We start from the raw sequence: 17,511 nt of genomic DNA, 5'->3' as shown, positions 1-17,511 counted from the left end.
TAAGAAATAAATTTATTTCTATAAATTATGTAACTAAAATTATAAAACTATCCTATACCATGTATGTACATCGTACAAAATACTTTTACCCCATCTCCTCTATTTCATATTAGATCGATTGAAATTTCCATTTTAGTCTGTTGATTTTGCATCTATTATCTGTACCATATGCTTTCGAATAAGTTTTCTTTCTTTTTTAAATGTAACGTGTGCGTCAGTATTCAGGTGCTAATTGAAGTAAGTCTTTCATTTTGGAATTATTAGAGGAGGGTACAGAGGTATATAAATGCTTTTCTGTCTTCTTAAAAACTAAATATTATGAATTACAATAATGGCCAAAATTAAAGATCTATTACTTATCCAAAAAAAAAAATAAAAATGTCTAAAAATGCTTCCATTAAGATCTGGTGCGAAATATACATCTTAAATTAGAAGAATCGTGTAATAAAAAATGCAGATGTACAAGGTCCTCTAGTTATTCTATAAAATAGTACGGAAGATCGTAAAATTTAATGCATACTGTTAGTATAATGTAATATTTACAAATTTGGTTACTTAATTTTAGCCATTACATAAACAAATTGCTTTCTTCTGTGATTACGTATACAACACATAAAATGAATTTTGTAATGTCAGTATCAGCTCGGGGAAATAAACATACACGCGCACACCTCTCTGTAATTTACAATGTACGCCTGCGGATAGAAAGTTAAGCTGCATCCTAATTTGATAAACGGGGAAGTATTCGTGACAGCTATATTTACAACGTATATCGTGTACTAATGTGCTACGCATCATGGCAAACATAAACGTGTACATTACTTTAAAAGTTCGTTGCAAATTCAAATCATTTATGCTAATCTTTTAATTCGACCGAATTAGACATTAATGTGTTTAAAGTAAAATTAATCTCAATTAAAAAGCTTTAATATTTTTAAGACTTATAACTCTACACTACGTACCTTTCCAATCATATTTGTTGCTTGTACGTGATTGTAAACGATAATTTGATATAAATCAGTTGTGAAAGCAAGATATCAAATTTTTGCACGTAAGTTTCCGAATGACTTTAGATGTAAAAAAAAGTGTATTTCTTGTCTATATATTAATGACTATTATCCCTGCGATTCAAAGGAACCTAATTTTCTCAGTACACTAAGACCCTTTTCTTCGTATTCTTCCCTTGTCATCCATACCGAGTCCCGATCCTTTGTTATCTCTGCTAGTACAGCACCGCCCATGAAAACCATATCTTTACGCCTCGGAGAGTCTTCGATTTTTAACTTAAATTTCTGTAAAGACAAATTAGATTGTACACGATGCGTTCAGGTTTATACTAAGTTTGAAAAGGAACAGATTAGACTTATTATACATACATTCAATTTAGAGGTATCGTTGTTTAATACTCTTTCTAAATAAAGCTGTTTAATTTCCCTTTCTAGTCTAGACGGAAGCCCTGGGTACATTGTACTACCGCCGCTTAGTACAATATGCTTATACAACTCGCTCCTTATATCGATATCGGCTGCTTTAATGGTACTAAACACTAATTCAGCTATTCCCTGAGCCTCGACATTTATTAAATGCGGTTGGAATAAGACTTCTGGCGCTGTAAATCTCTCGCCGCCTACTTTTATCACCCTTCCATCAGGAAGCTGAAAGGATTTATGAGTTACTTACTGGACTATGCGCAGCTACGTCGTCTGTAGATACAAAAGCTGTTACTCACAGTGTACGATTCAACTAAGACCGTTGTTTCAAGCGCTAGCTTCTCCTCCGTTTCAATATTATATCCAATGTAGCACAGTTTCTCTTTTAGCATCCTGACCGTCTCGAAATCAGCTGAATGGTTAAATGCATAACCGCGTAGCAAAAGAAGTTTTATTAAATACATCGTGATATCTCGACCGGCTATATCTAACCGCCGAGTAAGATGAGGTAAAGCGTATCCTTCGAACACAGGACATATGTGAGTGACTCCGTCTCCGGAATCTACCACGATACCGCTAATCAACCCTTGAGCGTATAATGTAAGTACTGCCTGAATCGCAATGTACGTTCCCGCGAAACCGTACTTTTCAAACATTACCTGAAATCATTTCATAAAATCGGAAGTGAAATCGAAAGAGATTTGTCATAGGGCAAGAAGTATTTACAACAGTGTTTTACCTCGATCATTTTCTCTCTATTGGTGATGGGATTCATCGGTGGCTCCGTTAACAAAATTTTACACTCTCTAGGATTAATGTTCATCTTTTCTTTTCCAAATGTATAGTCCCAAACATGACACATGTCCTCCCAATTCCTGTTAGGTATTTCAATGGATTTAATAATTCAGAATACATGCAAGTTAGATACATTCGCATACACACCTAACAATTCCATTTTGCATTGGGTAACTAATCTCTAGCATAGAACGAAGTTTACTCGCTTCATCCCCAACCATTAAATCCTGCAGTAATAACATACCATGACTTAAATATAACTATGCGCTCCGAATATATATTATATTAATGTATTAAGTTTAATTAGTTTATCGTTAATCGTTAGTGTTCCAATAACAGAATACATTTTAATCTCTCATAAGATAACTAGTTTGGAATGCAGGTAACTATGAACACAAATAAATATACCTAGTTTCCGTAAGAAAGAAATTTTATTCTTAGATTCCTATCGTTAAAAATCTCTTAATGGCTGGTACATTACCTCTTTTTTTTCGATATTCACATAGCCACTTTGTATTTAGGCAATACGGCGCTAATTATTTAAACCGTCGCTACGTATACGAGTACAAGGATTAGAAAGAAATGACTCGACGCTAAAGATCCGATTGATAGATGAATATCGCCGAGACGAACGTGAAAACTAGTGTTCCATAAATGTTTAGTTCTTTAAGCACTGATGTAATATCGATACATTTAGATATTAGCGTCAAGAAAATGCAATAAACTTACAGGCATGTTAAGCACATCCTACGAGAGCAAGTGTAAGCACACAAATACATTAGATAATTATCAAAAATACAATATATACACAAACCCACACACATAGATATAAAAAGTCAACTCTGTGCAACACTTTGACTTTTCGACGTTCTGTGTTTTATGCATATTCAATGGCAAAGAAATAAAACACTAATTATACAGTGTGGTGGGCGCATTTGCCATAATTAATTGGAAGATAGAGAACGATCACTCGACCCTATTGAGTGTTAATTATACTTTCATAAAATTGTTATATAGCTTAATAATCTTGGAAAGGATGTCCATCTTACTTTCGACACATATAATCCGTCTGAATATTTGTTAGTAAAAAGGATCGACAAGTCAAACTTTATTTACATCAGTGGTCAAATGCATGGATTACTTTGGATAGAACTTAAGCACTGGGGCACACAGTGTAACATTGTGAATCGACTTACACGAATACAATACTGTTGCTGAAAATTAAGTAAATTATTAATAGGTTGCTTAAAAATTAATGCGAATTTAACTTCTTTGACTAGATTCAAGCTTCCGCGCATAGTAAGTATAAAGCCAGATATATTTTACCCGCAAATTATAATCCCAAGAGACCCCCGGAATAATCAAATGAAACCGTGGCATATGCTCTTACGTCTCTATCGAATCTAGGAAATTAAAGAACCTACCTTCACATCAATCTCGCCTATCTTATTGACAGCTCTAATAATAGGACGTCCAACTATGGATGGGAATATGTGCGCTGGAAAATTCGCTCCTGCGTATCCACACTTGACGAACTGCAAGTACGATAGAAACATGATAGATGCATTCTTAATCGTGCCGCGTAATGGTACTTTAACAGAAATTACTGTTAACAGAGGCATCGAGGCGACCGCTTAAAAGAAACAAGGGTGGACCGAAAATGGAGCAAAACCGTATAACCTTACCCCTGTTCCATTATCGCAAACTATAATCTTTCTGCCCTTGCTATCCATTTTCTGTTCGATGTTGTTATTTAAACCGATCTTTCCTGTTCGTTACGTTAGATCCTGTTAAACATTACACATTCCGTGAAATGACTAATTCCTGCAAGTTTAGGGCGTTACCAGCATGACGGTTTCGAGAGCAACAACGGCCGTTGTAAAACTCGGCTAGCATTCACATTAAAACGAGCGACGCCTCGTAGTTTCAGAGGGGCCCCGATTAAAATTCGCCGGATTGGAAAATATTCCTGTTCAAAAACGCGAGATCACTTTTACCACACACTGAGCGAATCGATGGCACAAACTGGCACAAACTCACTGACTTTGTCGGCAAGCTCCTGTTCTATTCGTGGTTCGTTCCTTTAAGTCCCACACGCAATCCCGTGATTTCATTGGCCAGCGATATCTCTCTCCTGATTCCTGAACAACTTATCTGCTCTTCTCGTTCGCTTTGACAGATAAAACTCTTCCCTTTCGCGCGTACCTATTTTATTCGAATTCCCGTTATCGAAAATAATGACGCGACCTAAAAAATTGATGATTATGCAAGAAAATAGACTTCTTGCAATTAAATCCTCGCAATTACTGCTACTCGTGGATAACTTTTCTTCGTTATACTCTTATACAGGCACAGCATTTATACGCTTATAACTGCATAAAACATATTAGAATCTGAAATCGTCCAGCCGCAATGGCACGCCCGATTGCTTATCTGACTAGGAAGGAAGCTATATCCAGCTGTCATCGCCTACACAGGTGCCTAAAATTATTTCGAACTTGTGGAGAGTTCTGTTAAAAGGAACGTTTTTTAACAATATATGATTAATTGGTTTTCTTTATTTAGCACTGACTTAACTGACGAGGAGAACAGGAACACATATGGAAAGTGTAATAACTATTGGGGACATGGTCACAATTATACAGGCGAGTTGTTGGTACTGCTCTCTTAAGACTTAAGACTTTTTATTGTATTTGTTTTATTGCAGTTGAAGTTACTGTACGTGGACCTGTAGATCGTGTAACAGGCATGGTCATGAACTTGTCAGATTTAAAAGTGTACATGAAAAGAGTCTTGATGGACCAATTAGACCACAAGAATTTAGACAAGGATGTACCCTATTTTGAGAATGTTGTTTCTACCACTGAAAATGTAGCTGTCTACATTTTTGACGAATTAAAAAAATTGCTGCCTGATCCAAGTCTTTTGTACGAGGTCAAGATTCACGAGACTGATAGAAACATTGTCATTTACAGAGGAGAGAAAGAGACTTAATTTTCAGGATCTCAAAGTGAGAAATGACAGTGTTACATACTGCTTTTATAAATGGGTATATTTGAAACTTTAATTTACTAATTGTTGGATACTCAAGGGCAAAGTATTAAACAGATCGTTTAATTTTAAAGTAGTGTATCTTCTGCAAAAGGTGATACATAAATGTATCAAATGGTGTTCGCGCATAACACATTGATATTGTTACTTAAGTATATAGACATATTGTATAAGTTATTTACATAGGATGTTGGGTTTATTAAAGTCTATTTCATAAAGGACACAGAAAAGTGTAATAAATATAATCTTCTAACGGAAACGCGGATTCATACAGTGGAATCATATTTAAGGGGAGGTTCCGGTCTAGAGCCCATCAAAATAGGTGATCTTTAGAAATTAATTAAAGGAAAACTACTATGTATAATTTAATGGAACTTTTTGCATTGTATTAAGGATGTTTTAAATTATAGAAATATATTTTTTGTTTTATAATTAATCATTGTAGACCGCACTGGGGAGTCGTTAAAGTCGAGGCGTCAAAAAATTCATCCAAATCGGTGGGACCTGTTTCCCCAAAAGTTATTATCCGATTCGACTGAAACTTTTCTTATTTTGAAGAATATACTTCTGGCTAGGTGGGGGAACCAGAAAAATGCAAAATGACATTTTTTAAGAAAATAACGACACTTGAAGTTTGAAATCACTTTTCCCCTATATTTTTCGTCCTTTCAACGCCTTTGAAAATTATAAATTTTCAATCCTTTTGTATTTTTTCTAGCTTCCCTCCTAGCCAGAAGTATATTCTTCAAAGTAAAAAAAGTTTCAGTCGAATCGGATAATAACTTTTGGAGATACAGGTCCCACCGTTTTGAGAACACTGTTTCGAGAAAAACGCGTTTAAAGTTTTACGTGAGTGCCGAGTGGCCGGGTGTTACCCATGCATTTGATGCTATTCAAATGCCTATAACTTCGGGAATTTTACGAATTTCAACAAATCCTTTTAAACACGCATTCCTAAAAAGTTGAACATTGGAAAAATGAAATAAAAAAAAATCGACTTTTAGACCGGAACCTCCCCTTAAGGAAATAGATTTTCGGTTGATGTTGTTACAAATAAGTACAGTAGCCTAATTACACTAAGTAGAGTCATGAAATTATTTCAATGCAATATTGCATTCCATCTTTTTCTCAGCATGGAAATATGTTATAACAATATTCATCTATATTTGTTAGGAGAATAACTGTTCTGATATTCTATTTTAATATTACACTTCTAAAGATAGCCTATTAATTTCTTAATCGCATATATTTGTACAAAAAGTAATAGCTAGAATAGTATCACAAATTTAAAAAGACAGATCCATCTCCTATGTAAGATAGACAAATGTAAAATATATACGTTTCTCTTTGTAAAAACATTGGTACAAAGTTAAATCCTTAAATTAACGTAAATAGCATACTTTAACATCCTAATATATCCTTGCTACTTGTCTTCAAAATTAAGATCACTGTTCGATAAATGCAGACCCGTTTTCTTTACATTTATATTCACAATTATATATTCGTGTTTGTATCAAATGTGATGTAACTCCTAATAGTTACATAAGGTATACCGAGCTCAAAGTCATCCTTTGGCCAATATTTTAGTATCGGCGATTGCTGTGGTTTCTCGTCCTTCACAGAGAAATACGCGAAGAGCACCGCAGCCGTGTAGCTCGCAATAAAAATGAACAAATGCCAAAGCGCGTGTAGGTAAGGGAAATTCAGATTCAGCCAAGTATCACAGAATAAACGATCGTTCAGCCAGCAAGCGACTGCTAGCAACCACACTGCACCGCATCTCAATCCCAATCTATAGACTCTGATCGACTTTGTCCTTAGGAGAAGCATGGACAATATTATAATTAGGTGCTGCGTCAAATATATAGTTATACAGATATTAATAGAGAATGTTACCTTTTCAATTCAATTATCATAAATCCAAATGCTGGTATGCAGAGGCTCATCAACGCAAATGCATTTATTGCAGGATGTATCAGAGACAAACCAGTCGCGATAAGCGTCGGCAAGGTTGCACATATGGAAAGAAGTTTCCTGTCGTTGTGTAAAATATTTGGGAAGTATCTTCTTGGAAAGAACATACAGAAGCCAGCCATATACACCCACAAAATTGCTAATTCATCTAATAATTGTCCTATGTAACATATGGAACACTTTCAGATGCATTTGTACTTCTTAAATCTGTAGCCGTTGATTACTTACCTATAAGTGATAATGTAGCATGAAAATAAGCACTGCTCAGACCTACTATCATCAGCAGGAACCAAATCACATGAATTCCAGGATTTACAAAGCGCCCGTAATCTCTGAAGAGATGCATAAGGACAGGAGGAAGTAACAGGAACACAACATTACTCAACTACAAGCAAAATTTTCATGACTTTATTATCATTCCAGCAATAATCCGAAAGAAATATCATGGATTCAATAATGTGTTTGATAAGTTTCAATGGTATTAAGCTGGGAATCCACCAGGTAGCTAAGCTAAACTATGCTATGCTATGCGATGCTATGTTTTAACGTAGCTTTTGGTGGAAACGGTTCCATAAGAATGTATTGAAGCTAATTTTTTTTAAAACGTAGCATGGCATGGCATAACATAGCATAGCATCACATAGCATAGCTTAGCTTCCCGGTGGATTCCTGGCTTTAATGAATACTTTTCGAACAAAGGAACCAAGACACTTACAGTGATGTGCAAAAGTATTCGGCTACCCTTTAAAATCGCATAACTTTTTTAAAAGTAATCCAAACGACTTGAGTTTTTTTGAGAAGCTAGAAGTTTAAAAAAAAAACAACGAATCACGTCACTTAGCAAACTAATCCTTCTATCTTCTCAAAAAAACTCAAGCCCTTGGATAAATTTTAAAAAAGTTATGCGATTTTAAAAGGTGGCTAAATACTTTTGAACGCCACTGTAAGTGACGGAATGCAAAATGAAGAAAGTGCAGTAGATACTGAGAGAATGTAAAACATAATATCTAAATTTATTTTCATTGTAAGATACATACAGTGTTTGTAAACTCTGCGATACTAGAAGAAATGCTATAATTACTTTCACACCAATCAACTGGTGAACTTCCAGCTTCAAATGGTTTCCACATAGTGAAGTGTATATCTAACGTGTCACTCGATTTTTACAAATATAAAAGTCTAAGAATGTAAAAGTCCTACACCTGCAATTGCTAAAATAGTCCTCTAATTCCAATTATTGGAAAATTTCTAGATAAATCCTTTGGAACACACACAGGATGTTAGAACAACAAAGGAGCGTTCTTAGGAGCTCGCACTCTTTGTCTAATAACGCATACTGTCACTCGGAAATACTTTAATACGCATCGAGGTTTGCTATTATATACGTCAAATGTCTCCCATATCTGCATATCAATTGTTTGGGTTTTAATCACAAGTCGGAGATGACAACAATGCCACGGTGACAGCTACGCACACGCTCGTGCACTACGCCACAATATTCCTAACGCTCACGGTGTGTTTGTACTTACATACACAGCACATGCGTCATTGACCAAATGTATTGTTTGATAGATGAAGAAATTCGCAGTCGACGCTGGTGATAAACACAACGTAAAATGAGCAACTCTGAAAACTTCTTATTAAAGAAATAACCGATTGGAACAAATTGCCCCGTTCAGTTATCTTTAAATAAAGTTTCTAATCTCCTTGTAGTAGCGATGGCTACAGTCTATTTCATTTCATGTAAGCTTTCAAACAATTTAGTTCTACAAAATATTCGCTTTATCTTTATCCAATGTTTTTCTTGGAAACGATCGCTGTAAGAGAGAAATGTTTCCTTATTCTTTGTGAACAAGTAAAAATCGACAACCCGATTACGTTAATTTGTTCTGTTTAAGTACGAGCCTTCGTGTCGAACCCATCACTCTCTGACTCCATGCATACGTTCAGAGAATTTTATAAAGGTTGGTAACATCTGTGAGCTCTATTATTGACATACAGCGACAGCGTGCTGCATGTGGCTGTATGCACGTGTCCAGTTCCACGTGCGGTGAAGTTTCTCAATTATTCTCGACTATATATGGTTCTGTTATGAACAATTTCTGTTCAACAAAGTTTCTGTTTTAATTATGAGCTTCTGCATGTACGACTCGAACGTCGCTCTGTGTAACAACGAGCAAGTCGTAATATACGACGTCGAGAATGATACGATAAACATGATTCATTTACCCGAATTGCAAGTAGACAGAAAAATTGATTCACACAACAATGTAAACATCGAGACATTCCACACGTTAACGAACGTAACGTTTTCAAACGATGGAAAGTATTTCCTCGTTTGTACCAATCGTAAGCAACTGTGTCTGTACGAGAGGAAGAACCGGAACCTCTTGTGGAACAGAACGCTCGCCAGAGCCGCTAGCAAAGTACGTTTTACCCCGAGCAATGATATAGTTGTCGCTGACAAAGCCGGGGACGTTTACCTGTACGATAGCAATAATTCTAACGACAATGGAACGTTACTTCTGGGACATTTGTCTATGTTACTTGACGTATTGGTTACGGAAGATAAGAAGTATATTATTACGACGGATAGAGACGAGAAGATCAGAGTATCGGTGTTTCCAAACTCGTATAACATTCTGTCCTATTGTTTGGGGCATAAAAAGTTTGTGACAAATATTTTCGAGTTACCTCATAACCAAAGTGTTTTGGTATCTTGCGGAGGGGACGGCGTCTTTGTTTTATGGGACTATAAGATCGGAAAGGAACTGCTGCGCGTCGATTTCCACGACAAAATATTTAAGAGTGACATCGAGAAGTTCAATCAACAACTTCAAGAGTGTCACTTGGAAGAGTCTGTGGAAATTTTACCCATTAAACATTTAAGACTCTCAGCGCTCGACGCAACGTCGTCTCTGGTCGTGATGAGCTTTTATAATAACCCGTTGTTATTGGTTTACATTATTAACAGTAGCGCCGAATCAAATTATGAAGCAACGTATATAGAATCCATAGTTACAGACGGCGAACCCATAGAATGTAATCTTCATAATAGGAATTTATGGCTGTTGAATGAACTAGGGTTTAAAGTATATGAAATTAAAGATAATAAGTTTGTACCGAATGACGCAATGAACCATAAACTAGATCGATTGAATAATCTATGGACAAGTTTGGGAAAAGACGCTATTAAACAGAATTTATTTCCAATTTTGTATAAAAGAAAGTATGACAATGTTCAAGAGTATTTTGATAGAAAAAAGACACGCCTCGCTAGCACCGCTGAATGATCTTTGATATCAAAGAGGCTGAGCTTTCAGTAATGAAATGCTTCGTTGTGATATGGAATTTGAACAAATGATTCAGAGTTACAAAGGACTCGGATTGCCTCGAAATTATTAAAGCTGTTCTGAAGCACATGTTTTCATTATAAAATACAAATAGTGTTACAATAAAGTAAATTCGTTTTATTGAACCACACATTGGTTATGAATTAATTGGGTTTTAAATTTAGTATAATCAATATCAATTATACTGGCTTGTAATCTAATTTCGATTCGAGTTTCTTGTTATCTGACACTTTTCTGACCGCTTTCATAAAATCTTCTTGTATTACATATTCTCTTTCTAATCTTATTGCAAATAATCCTGCTTCTGTGCAGACGTTCCTCAAGTCGGCACCATTGAACCCGTCGGAGAGTTTAACTACTGCTTCGTAATCTAGATTAAATTCAAAACGTTAATAGTCTCTATTTATAAATAAAAGTGACGAAGGTGTAAAGTAACTCTTTACCAATTTCTCCGTGCTTGGATATGGGTGTGGCATGGATCTTTAAAATTTCTAAACGCGCCTGCTCATTAGGTAATGGAATCTCGATCTTCCTGTCTAATCTACCAGGTCGCAATAAAGCTGGATCCAAAGTGTCCGGTCTGTTCGTAGCCATGATCATTTTAACTTGACCCAAGGAATCGAAACCATCCATCTGGTTCAATAGTTCCATCAAAGTTCGTTGGATTTCTCGGTCGGCACTTGTGCCTTCAGAAAATCTCCGGCCACCTGTGCAGAAATAAATGATCGTAAAGGTACAGCTCTTCGTTTTCTAAAGATCATAATATTCGTACCAATCGCATCGATTTCGTCCATGAATATGATGCAAGGTTGATGATCTCGTGCGTAATTAAACATTTCTCTGATCAGTCTCGCCGATTCACCAATATATTTATCAACAATAGCACTCGACACAACTTTCAGGAAATTTGCATCCAACTGGCTGGCGACAGCTCTCGCCAACAATGTTTTCCCAGTTCCCGGAGGTCCATACAAGAGACAGCCTTTTGGAGGAGTGATACCCACTCTTTGAAACAGTTCGGGGTTTATCAGTGGTAATTCTATAACTTCTCTCAGCTCGCGTAGCTGTTCGCTTAGACCACCGATCGCAGAATACGTAATATCGCCGGGATCTTCGTGCGACATGTTATAAACCAGAGGATCGACCTGAAAATGGTAAGGATCGTTTCATACGCGTTCAGAGCCCAACGTATGTTTTCCGGAAAGTAAACTGTACTTTACCTCGCGGGGCAAATAACGCATTATGGTAAGAGTCGTCATATCGAGCGCCACTCTCGTTCCAGACTTCAATTTATTCTTATCGAGTTGTCGTCGACAGCCGACAACATAACGCGGACCGTTTGTTGCCTTCACTATGACTGCAAGTACAGAATTATACACTGAATCTTACAGCGAATTCGGTACCTCGCACTGACTCTGCACTGGTGTCAGAAAATGACGTGGATTGGTTGTTTCTGATAGAAACGAAGATAGCTCTATAAGAATCAACCAATCCAAGTCATTTTTTGGCACCAGTGCAGAGTCAGTGCGAGTTACCAAATTCGCTAATAAGCTCGTATATAATTATACAGCTGCAATTTGTATACTTACACTTCTCCTCTGTAAGTTGTTTTAATACTTCGCCGACAATCTAAAAAACAGATATTACATGTTTTTAATAATGTTCTATACACGGGCGATTAAAGACAATTAACTTTTCACCTGTCCAACGCTTTGTAAAGCCTTTAGATCATTTTCGGATTTATCATATTGCTTCGTTAAGTCTTTGAGGTGTTCTCTCACTGAAAGCATAAAGTTTACAATGCAGATTTATTGCAAACATTTTTTAATTATTATTATTATTATTGACGGGTCATAACCCTATATACAAAGTATATACTACTAAAGATTTCTACAAATTATAGAAAATCACAGAGTGGTTCCCCTGTGCGAACACATAGTGCGGTATAGAGTGCTTCTGAACGAGGATACAGACCCAGAAAAGAAATCGACAAGATCTGTATACGAGTTAGCAGAAGCAGTTATGGGATTAATTGGGTCACGCAGAGCATTCGTAGTTTTAAACATAGAGCAATGAAACGTCGACCTTATTCGCATATGCCTGTGCGGCGCATAAAAGTTAATATTTCTCTCGCGTACAGTCGACAGATTCATTGTATTAAGTATTGATACATAATCGTGATTGTCATGTAGCATGGGATTTCGCAGTTTATATGCTGCGAACCTTAAGAATTTCTTTTTAGGAGCGAGTCGTATTTCGACTGTGAAGGGGACCATATTATGGACTCATATTCTAATATAGGTCTCACTACAGTGGTATATAGCAATCTAAAAGTATGATTTTAATATACCAAGTTTGAGGTTAGGTTCATCGAGCCGCTTATAAAGACATCCCGAGCGTGAGAAATACTTATAAGAAATGTGCCTTACTTTCTTTTAAACGTGACTCCACTTCTTTATGCTCGAGGAGCTTTTTCCGATAATCTTGGAGGGCATTTTCCCTGACTGAGTCTATAGTAGTTGCCATCTTCACTTATTTTGCTGTCTAACTGTCTCGGGCAATGTTTCTATAGAAGTCATAGATGTCCAACAGATTCTTCAGAACATTGGCAATTGCCAGTGCGCGTATGCCTGCAACCACAAGTGCATACGTCAGTGGAAACTGGAAAGCTAAAGAATAGCTTCGATATCTCACCTCTTAAGCAGCTGTATTTGAAACTGAATAAATAAGACACTTGCGTGGAGTATTGTTCTACCAATTCACGATTACATTAGTTTTATTTTACGTAAAGACTAGCTCTTTGATTGGAGCTAGGAAATCGACGCACCGTCGCGAACAATTACAACGACCGCTACACTCGTTTATTTCCAATTCTAAGATCTAGGGCCCTTGCATACAATTAAAGCAAAGACTTTGAAAGAATATTAACAATTTAATTAATTTAAGGACGAATGAGCGATATAACCATGAAAGAGCGATGACACTGCTGAATGTGGCCGATATCTCTCTTTATTGCACACGCTTACTCTCTTTCTTTCTCTCTCGCTCCGTATCCCAACTGACAGAAACGGCGTGTTCCGAATATCTCCGCCTCTTTTTAAAGAGCATTCCCTCTCCCTCTAAAAGCTACTTACTCGCGTCGTGCGCTCCTACTACCCGGAGCTGAAAAGTATCAGGCACGCATAACCAGAGTTGGTGGCACGAAAAATATATCTATCCTTATCACACATACAGTGCTCTCTCTCTAGCACGCCGCGCCTATCTCTGTCCTTATTGCACGCACTACCCCCCTCTCTCTCTCGCTCAGCTCTTGCGAGCCACCTCCTCCTACATCATGTGTTCCTATTAACATTTCAGAATTTCCTAATCAAAACCAGTTTAAACCACTGTCTATTGTCCTGAATTTTTTTCAGATTTTTCAATTTGTTGCGCCGCAGTTAAAAAAATTAAAAACCGATTTTTTCGTCGTTTTTTCCGTGTCAAAGTAATGTCAGGGGCATAACAGTTTCAAATGATTCGGTTTTTTTCAATTTCTTTAATTCCTATGATGTTTTGCTGTACGCATAAACATTGAAGATCGCATAAAACACTTATTTCATGAAGCAATTCGACGTATAAGTTACTCTGACACGGAAAAAACGACGAAAAAATCGGTTTTTAATTTTTTTAACTGCGGCGCACCGAATTGAAAAATCTGAAAAAAATTCAGGACAATAGTAACAATCATACGTACTTTCAGTAAAAATATAATTATAGTGCCAAGCCTGCTTCGATACATAATTGGCATTTTTCAGCATTTTTTGGCGTTTTTTAGTTTTCACAGCTTGGTTTTTCAATTGAAAAATCTGAAAAAAATTCAGGACAATAGTAACAATCATACGTACTTTCAGTAAAAATATAATTATAGTGCCAAGCATGCTTCGATGCACAATCAGCATTTTTCAGCATTTTTTGGCGTTTTTTATTTTTTACGGCTTGGTTTTTCAATTTAAAAATCTGAAAAAAAATCAGGACAATAATAACAATCATACGTACTTACAGTAAAAATATAATTATAGTGCCAAGCCTGCTTCGATACACAATCGGCATTTTTCAGCATTTTTGGGCGTTTTTTATTTTTCACAGCTTGGTTTTTCAATTTAAAAATCTGAAAAAAATTCAGGACAATAGTAACAATCATACGTACTTACAGTAAAAATATAATTATAGTGCCAAGCCTGCTTCGATACATAATCGGCATTTTTCAGCATTTTTGGGCGTGTTTTATTTTTCACAGCTTGGTTTTTCAATTTAAAAATCTGAAAAAAATTCAGGACAATAGTAACAATCATACGTACTTACAGTAAAAATATAATTATAGTGCCAAGCCTGCTTCGATACACAATCGGCATTTTTCAGCATTTTTGGGCGTTTTTTATTTTTCACAGCTTGGTTTTTCTATTTAAAAATCTGAAAAAAATTCAGGACAATAGTAACAATCATACGTACTTACAGTAAAGATATAATTATAGTGCCAAGCCTGCTTCGATACATAATCGGCATTTTTCAGCATTTTTGGGCGTGTTTTATTTTTCACAGCTTGGTTTTTCAATTTAAAAATCTGAAAAAAATTCAGGACAATAGTAACAATCATACGTACTTACAGTAAAGATATAATTATAGTGCCAAGCCTGCTTCGATACATAATCGGCATTTTTCAGCATTTTTGGGCGTGTTTTATTTTTCACAGCTTGGTTTTTCAATTTAAAAATCTGAAAAAAATTCAGGACAATAGTAACAATCATACGTACTTACAGTAAAAATATAATTATAGTGCCAAGCCTGCTTCGATACACAATCGGCATTTTTCAGCATTTTTGGGCGTTTTTTATTTTTCACAGCTTGGTTTTTCAATTTAAAAATCTGAAAAAAATTCAGGACAATAGTAACAATCATACGTACTTACAGTAAAAATATAATTATAGTGCCAAGCCTGCTTCGATACACAATCGGCATTTTTCAGCATTTTTGGGCGTTTTTTATTTTTCACAGCTTGGTTTTTCAATTTAAAAATCTGAAAAAAATTCAGGACAATAGTAACAATCATACGTACTTACAGTAAAAATATAATTATAGTGCCAAGCCTGCTTCGATACATAATCGGCATTTTTCAGCATTTTTGGGCGTGTTTTATTTTTCACAGCTTGGTTTTTCAATTTAAAAATCTGAAAAAAATTCAGGACAATAGTAACAATCATACGTACTTACAGTAAAAATATAATTATAGTGCCAAGCCTGCTTCGATACACAATCGGCATTTTTCAGCATTTTTGGGCGTTTTTTATTTTTCACAGCTTGGTTTTTCAATTTAAAAATCTGAAAAAAATTCAGGACAATAGTAACAATCATACGTACTTACAGTAAAAATATAATTGTAGTGCCAAGCCTGCTTCGATACACAATCGGCATTTTTCAGCATTTTTGGGCGTTTTTTATTTTTCACAGCTTGGTTTTTCAATTGAAAAATCTGAAAAAAATTCAGGACAATAGTAACAATCATACGTACTTTCAGTAAAAATATAATTGTAGTGCCAAGCCTGCTTCGATACATAATCGGCATTTTTCAGCATTTTTTGGCGTTTTTTAGTTTTCACGGCTTGGTTTTTCAATTGAAAAATCTGAAACAATTCTCTAATATGTGCCACGAAAACAGAAATGTCTCTGATTTTTTTCAAAATTTTTCATCCCCTAGTATAGGAGAAATTCAACAAAAACCTGATTTCCTATTTTTGCCCTTTACTACCGTCCTGGTGGAGATACGAAGTTGAAAATTGCCACAAATGTTTCTTTTTTAATAAGCTTTCAAATGATTCATCGTGAGTCGAATTCGGTTCAAGGACACATTTTACCATCTTAACCGGCTATACCTTTTAGTATACCTCTTTCCACTTCATGTTCTCCTGATATATTGGCCAAAATCTGGCAAAAATTTCCAGAATGCACAAAATTGGGCTTTGTAACAGGAGAACATGCCGTCAAAAGAGGTGGCACTAAGTAACGTCTTCGGAGAGAGAATCGAGGATGCCTTCGAAGCTGAAATTCAGAATACCTCTTTTCGCTTCATGTTCTCCTGATACCTGGGCCAAAATCTGGCAAAAATTTTCAGAATGCACAAAATTGGGCTTTGTAACAGGAGAACATGATGTCGAAAGAGGTGGCACTAAGTAACGTCTTCGGAGAGAGAATCGAGGATGCCTTCGAAGCTGAAATTCAGAATACCTCTTTTCGCTTCATGTTCTCCTGATACCTGGGCCAAAATCTGGCAAAAATTTTCAGAATGCACAAAATTGGGCTTTGTAACAGGAGAACATGATGTCGAAAGAGGTGGCACTAAGTAAAGTCTTCGGAGAGAGAATCGAGGATGCCTTCGAAGCTGAAATTCAGAATACCTCTCTTCGCTTCATGTTCTCCTGATACCAGGGCCAAAATCTGGCAAAACTTTTCAGAATGCACAAAATTGGGCTATGTAGTAGGAGAACATGATGTCGAAAGAGGTGGCACTAAGTAAAGTCTTCGGAGAGAGAATCGAGGATGCCTTCGAAGCTGAAATTCAGAATACCTATTGAGTTTTCGACTATCTTACCTTATACTTTTTATACGCAGAATAACGCAAGGAATAAATTCATGTAAACAAAATTGTATGGTTCCATTTAAAAAATGAGTTCAAATGCAGTTTTCAAGTGTACCGCCGCACCTACGAAAAAAGTAACTGCGCAGGATGATAGAGTTTATTAAACAGTGCAAAATTTTCCTCTACGATTTTGTTCTATCTGCACTTGGAACAAAGATACAGCCTGGCAAAGTTGCTTTTTATTACATGGGAAGAAATTAGATTTTTTTTCAATTGGGGGCGCCACTTTTGGTCACGT

The 17,511-nt window shown here is 36.1% G+C and overlaps 5 protein-coding genes across 8 annotated transcripts; 2 read left to right on the top strand and 3 right to left on the bottom strand.

Moving 5' to 3' along the window:
• Positions 1–220: 220 nt before the first annotated feature.
• Positions 221–4,265, bottom strand: Arp2 (Actin-related protein 2). Of its 3 annotated transcripts, none has more exons than XM_076811771.1 (8): positions 3,911–4,265; positions 3,650–3,760; positions 3,422–3,439; positions 2,373–2,452; positions 2,170–2,305; positions 1,730–2,089; positions 1,377–1,655; positions 221–1,292 (listed from the first exon to the last, which is right to left on the bottom strand). In XM_076811771.1, the coding sequence occupies exons 1-8, from the start codon at positions 3,956–3,958 to the stop codon at positions 1,116–1,118; spliced, it is 1,209 nt and encodes a 402-aa protein (XP_076667886.1). In that variant the 5' UTR covers positions 3,959–4,265; the 3' UTR covers positions 221–1,115. The 3 variants fall into 3 exon arrangements, with proteins under 3 accessions (XP_076667886.1, XP_076667888.1, XP_076667889.1); XM_076811773.1 differs by lacking the exon at positions 3,422–3,439 and adding an exon at positions 2,955–2,972; XM_076811774.1 differs by lacking the exon at positions 3,422–3,439 and having other exon boundaries at positions 3,911–4,263.
• A 202-nt stretch (positions 4,266–4,467) lies between these two features.
• On the top strand, positions 4,468–5,521 carry Purple (6-pyruvoyl tetrahydrobiopterin synthase purple). The gene is made up of 3 exons (XM_076811788.1): positions 4,468–4,702; positions 4,791–4,870; positions 4,933–5,521. The coding sequence occupies exons 1-3, from the start codon at positions 4,638–4,640 to the stop codon at positions 5,217–5,219; spliced, it is 432 nt and encodes a 143-aa protein (XP_076667903.1). The 5' UTR covers positions 4,468–4,637; the 3' UTR covers positions 5,220–5,521.
• Positions 5,259–8,452, bottom strand: Bwa (alkaline ceramidase). 2 transcript variants are annotated; one of them, XM_076811782.1, is made up of 5 exons: positions 8,332–8,452; positions 7,479–7,635; positions 7,173–7,410; positions 6,289–7,092; positions 5,259–5,525 (listed from the first exon to the last, which is right to left on the bottom strand). In XM_076811782.1, the coding sequence occupies exons 2-4, from the start codon at positions 7,594–7,596 to the stop codon at positions 6,771–6,773; spliced, it is 678 nt and encodes a 225-aa protein (XP_076667897.1). In that variant the 5' UTR covers positions 7,597–7,635; positions 8,332–8,452; the 3' UTR covers positions 5,259–5,525; positions 6,289–6,770. The 2 variants fall into 2 exon arrangements, with proteins under 2 accessions (XP_076667897.1, XP_076667896.1); XM_076811781.1 differs by having other exon boundaries at positions 8,288–8,431.
• A 572-nt stretch (positions 8,453–9,024) lies between these two features.
• On the top strand, positions 9,025–10,872 carry Wuho (tRNA (guanine-N(7)-)-methyltransferase non-catalytic subunit wuho). The gene has a single exon (XM_076811776.1). It carries the CDS (start codon positions 9,380–9,382, stop codon positions 10,541–10,543), a length of 1,164 nt encoding a protein of 387 aa, XP_076667891.1. The 5' UTR covers positions 9,025–9,379; the 3' UTR covers positions 10,544–10,872.
• Positions 10,700–13,545, bottom strand: Rpt4 (Regulatory particle triple-A ATPase 4). The gene is made up of 8 exons (XM_076811775.1): positions 13,298–13,545; positions 13,033–13,233; positions 12,304–12,383; positions 12,193–12,232; positions 11,824–11,960; positions 11,376–11,748; positions 11,047–11,310; positions 10,700–10,973 (listed from the first exon to the last, which is right to left on the bottom strand). The coding sequence occupies exons 2-8, from the start codon at positions 13,127–13,129 to the stop codon at positions 10,783–10,785; spliced, it is 1,182 nt and encodes a 393-aa protein (XP_076667890.1). The 5' UTR covers positions 13,130–13,233; positions 13,298–13,545; the 3' UTR covers positions 10,700–10,782.
• Positions 13,546–17,511: the final 3,966 nt, after the last annotated feature.

Source organism: Andrena cerasifolii, chromosome 5 (assembly GCF_050908995.1).
Source record: "Andrena cerasifolii isolate SP2316 chromosome 5, iyAndCera1_principal, whole genome shotgun sequence".
Classification (NCBI taxonomy): Eukaryota; Metazoa; Arthropoda; class Insecta; order Hymenoptera; family Andrenidae; genus Andrena; species Andrena cerasifolii.
Note: the sequence above shows the minus strand (reverse complement) of the source record. Positions and strands in the feature narration are given on the sequence as shown.

Bases quoted from the DNA above. Each gene is read 5' to 3' on its own strand.
- Arp2 (XM_076811771.1), bottom strand. From the start codon at position 3,958: ATGGATAGCAAGGGCAGAAAGATTATAGTTTGCGATAATGGAACAGGG. The intron at 3,761-3,910 runs GTAAGGTTATAC...TCGTACTTGCAG, and splicing joins TTTGCGATAATGGAACAGGG to TTCGTCAAGTGTGGATACGC. The intron at 2,090-2,169 runs GTAAAACACTGT...AAATGATTTCAG, and splicing joins ATAGAGAGAAAATGATCGAG to GTAATGTTTGAAAAGTACGG.
- Purple (XM_076811788.1), top strand. From the start codon at position 4,638: ATGGCACGCCCGATTGCTTATCTGACTAGGAAGGAAGCTATATCCAGC. The intron at 4,703-4,790 runs GTGCCTAAAATT...TTCTTTATTTAG, and splicing joins AGCTGTCATCGCCTACACAG to CACTGACTTAACTGACGAGG. The intron at 4,871-4,932 runs GCGAGTTGTTGG...GTTTTATTGCAG, and splicing joins ACATGGTCACAATTATACAG to TTGAAGTTACTGTACGTGGA.
- Bwa (XM_076811781.1), bottom strand. From the start codon at position 8,380: ATGTGGAAACCATTTGAAGCTGGAAGTTCACCAGTTGATTGGTGTGAA. The intron at 7,636-8,287 runs GTATGTATCTTA...TTTTGCTTGTAG, and splicing joins TCGCAGAGTTTACAAACACT to TTGAGTAATGTTGTGTTCCT. The intron at 7,093-7,172 runs GTAACATTCTCT...GCTTCTCCTAAG, and splicing joins ATGATAATTGAATTGAAAAG to GACAAAGTCGATCAGAGTCT.
- Wuho (XM_076811776.1), top strand. From the start codon at position 9,380: ATGAGCTTCTGCATGTACGACTCGAACGTCGCTCTGTGTAACAACGAG.
- Rpt4 (XM_076811775.1), bottom strand. From the start codon at position 13,129: ATGGCAACTACTATAGACTCAGTCAGGGAAAATGCCCTCCAAGATTAT. The intron at 12,233-12,303 runs GTGAAAAGTTAA...TCTGTTTTTTAG, and splicing joins CTTTACAAAGCGTTGGACAG to ATTGTCGGCGAAGTATTAAA. The intron at 11,311-11,375 runs GTACGAATATTA...ATTTCTGCACAG, and splicing joins GGACGAAATCGATGCGATTG to GTGGCCGGAGATTTTCTGAA.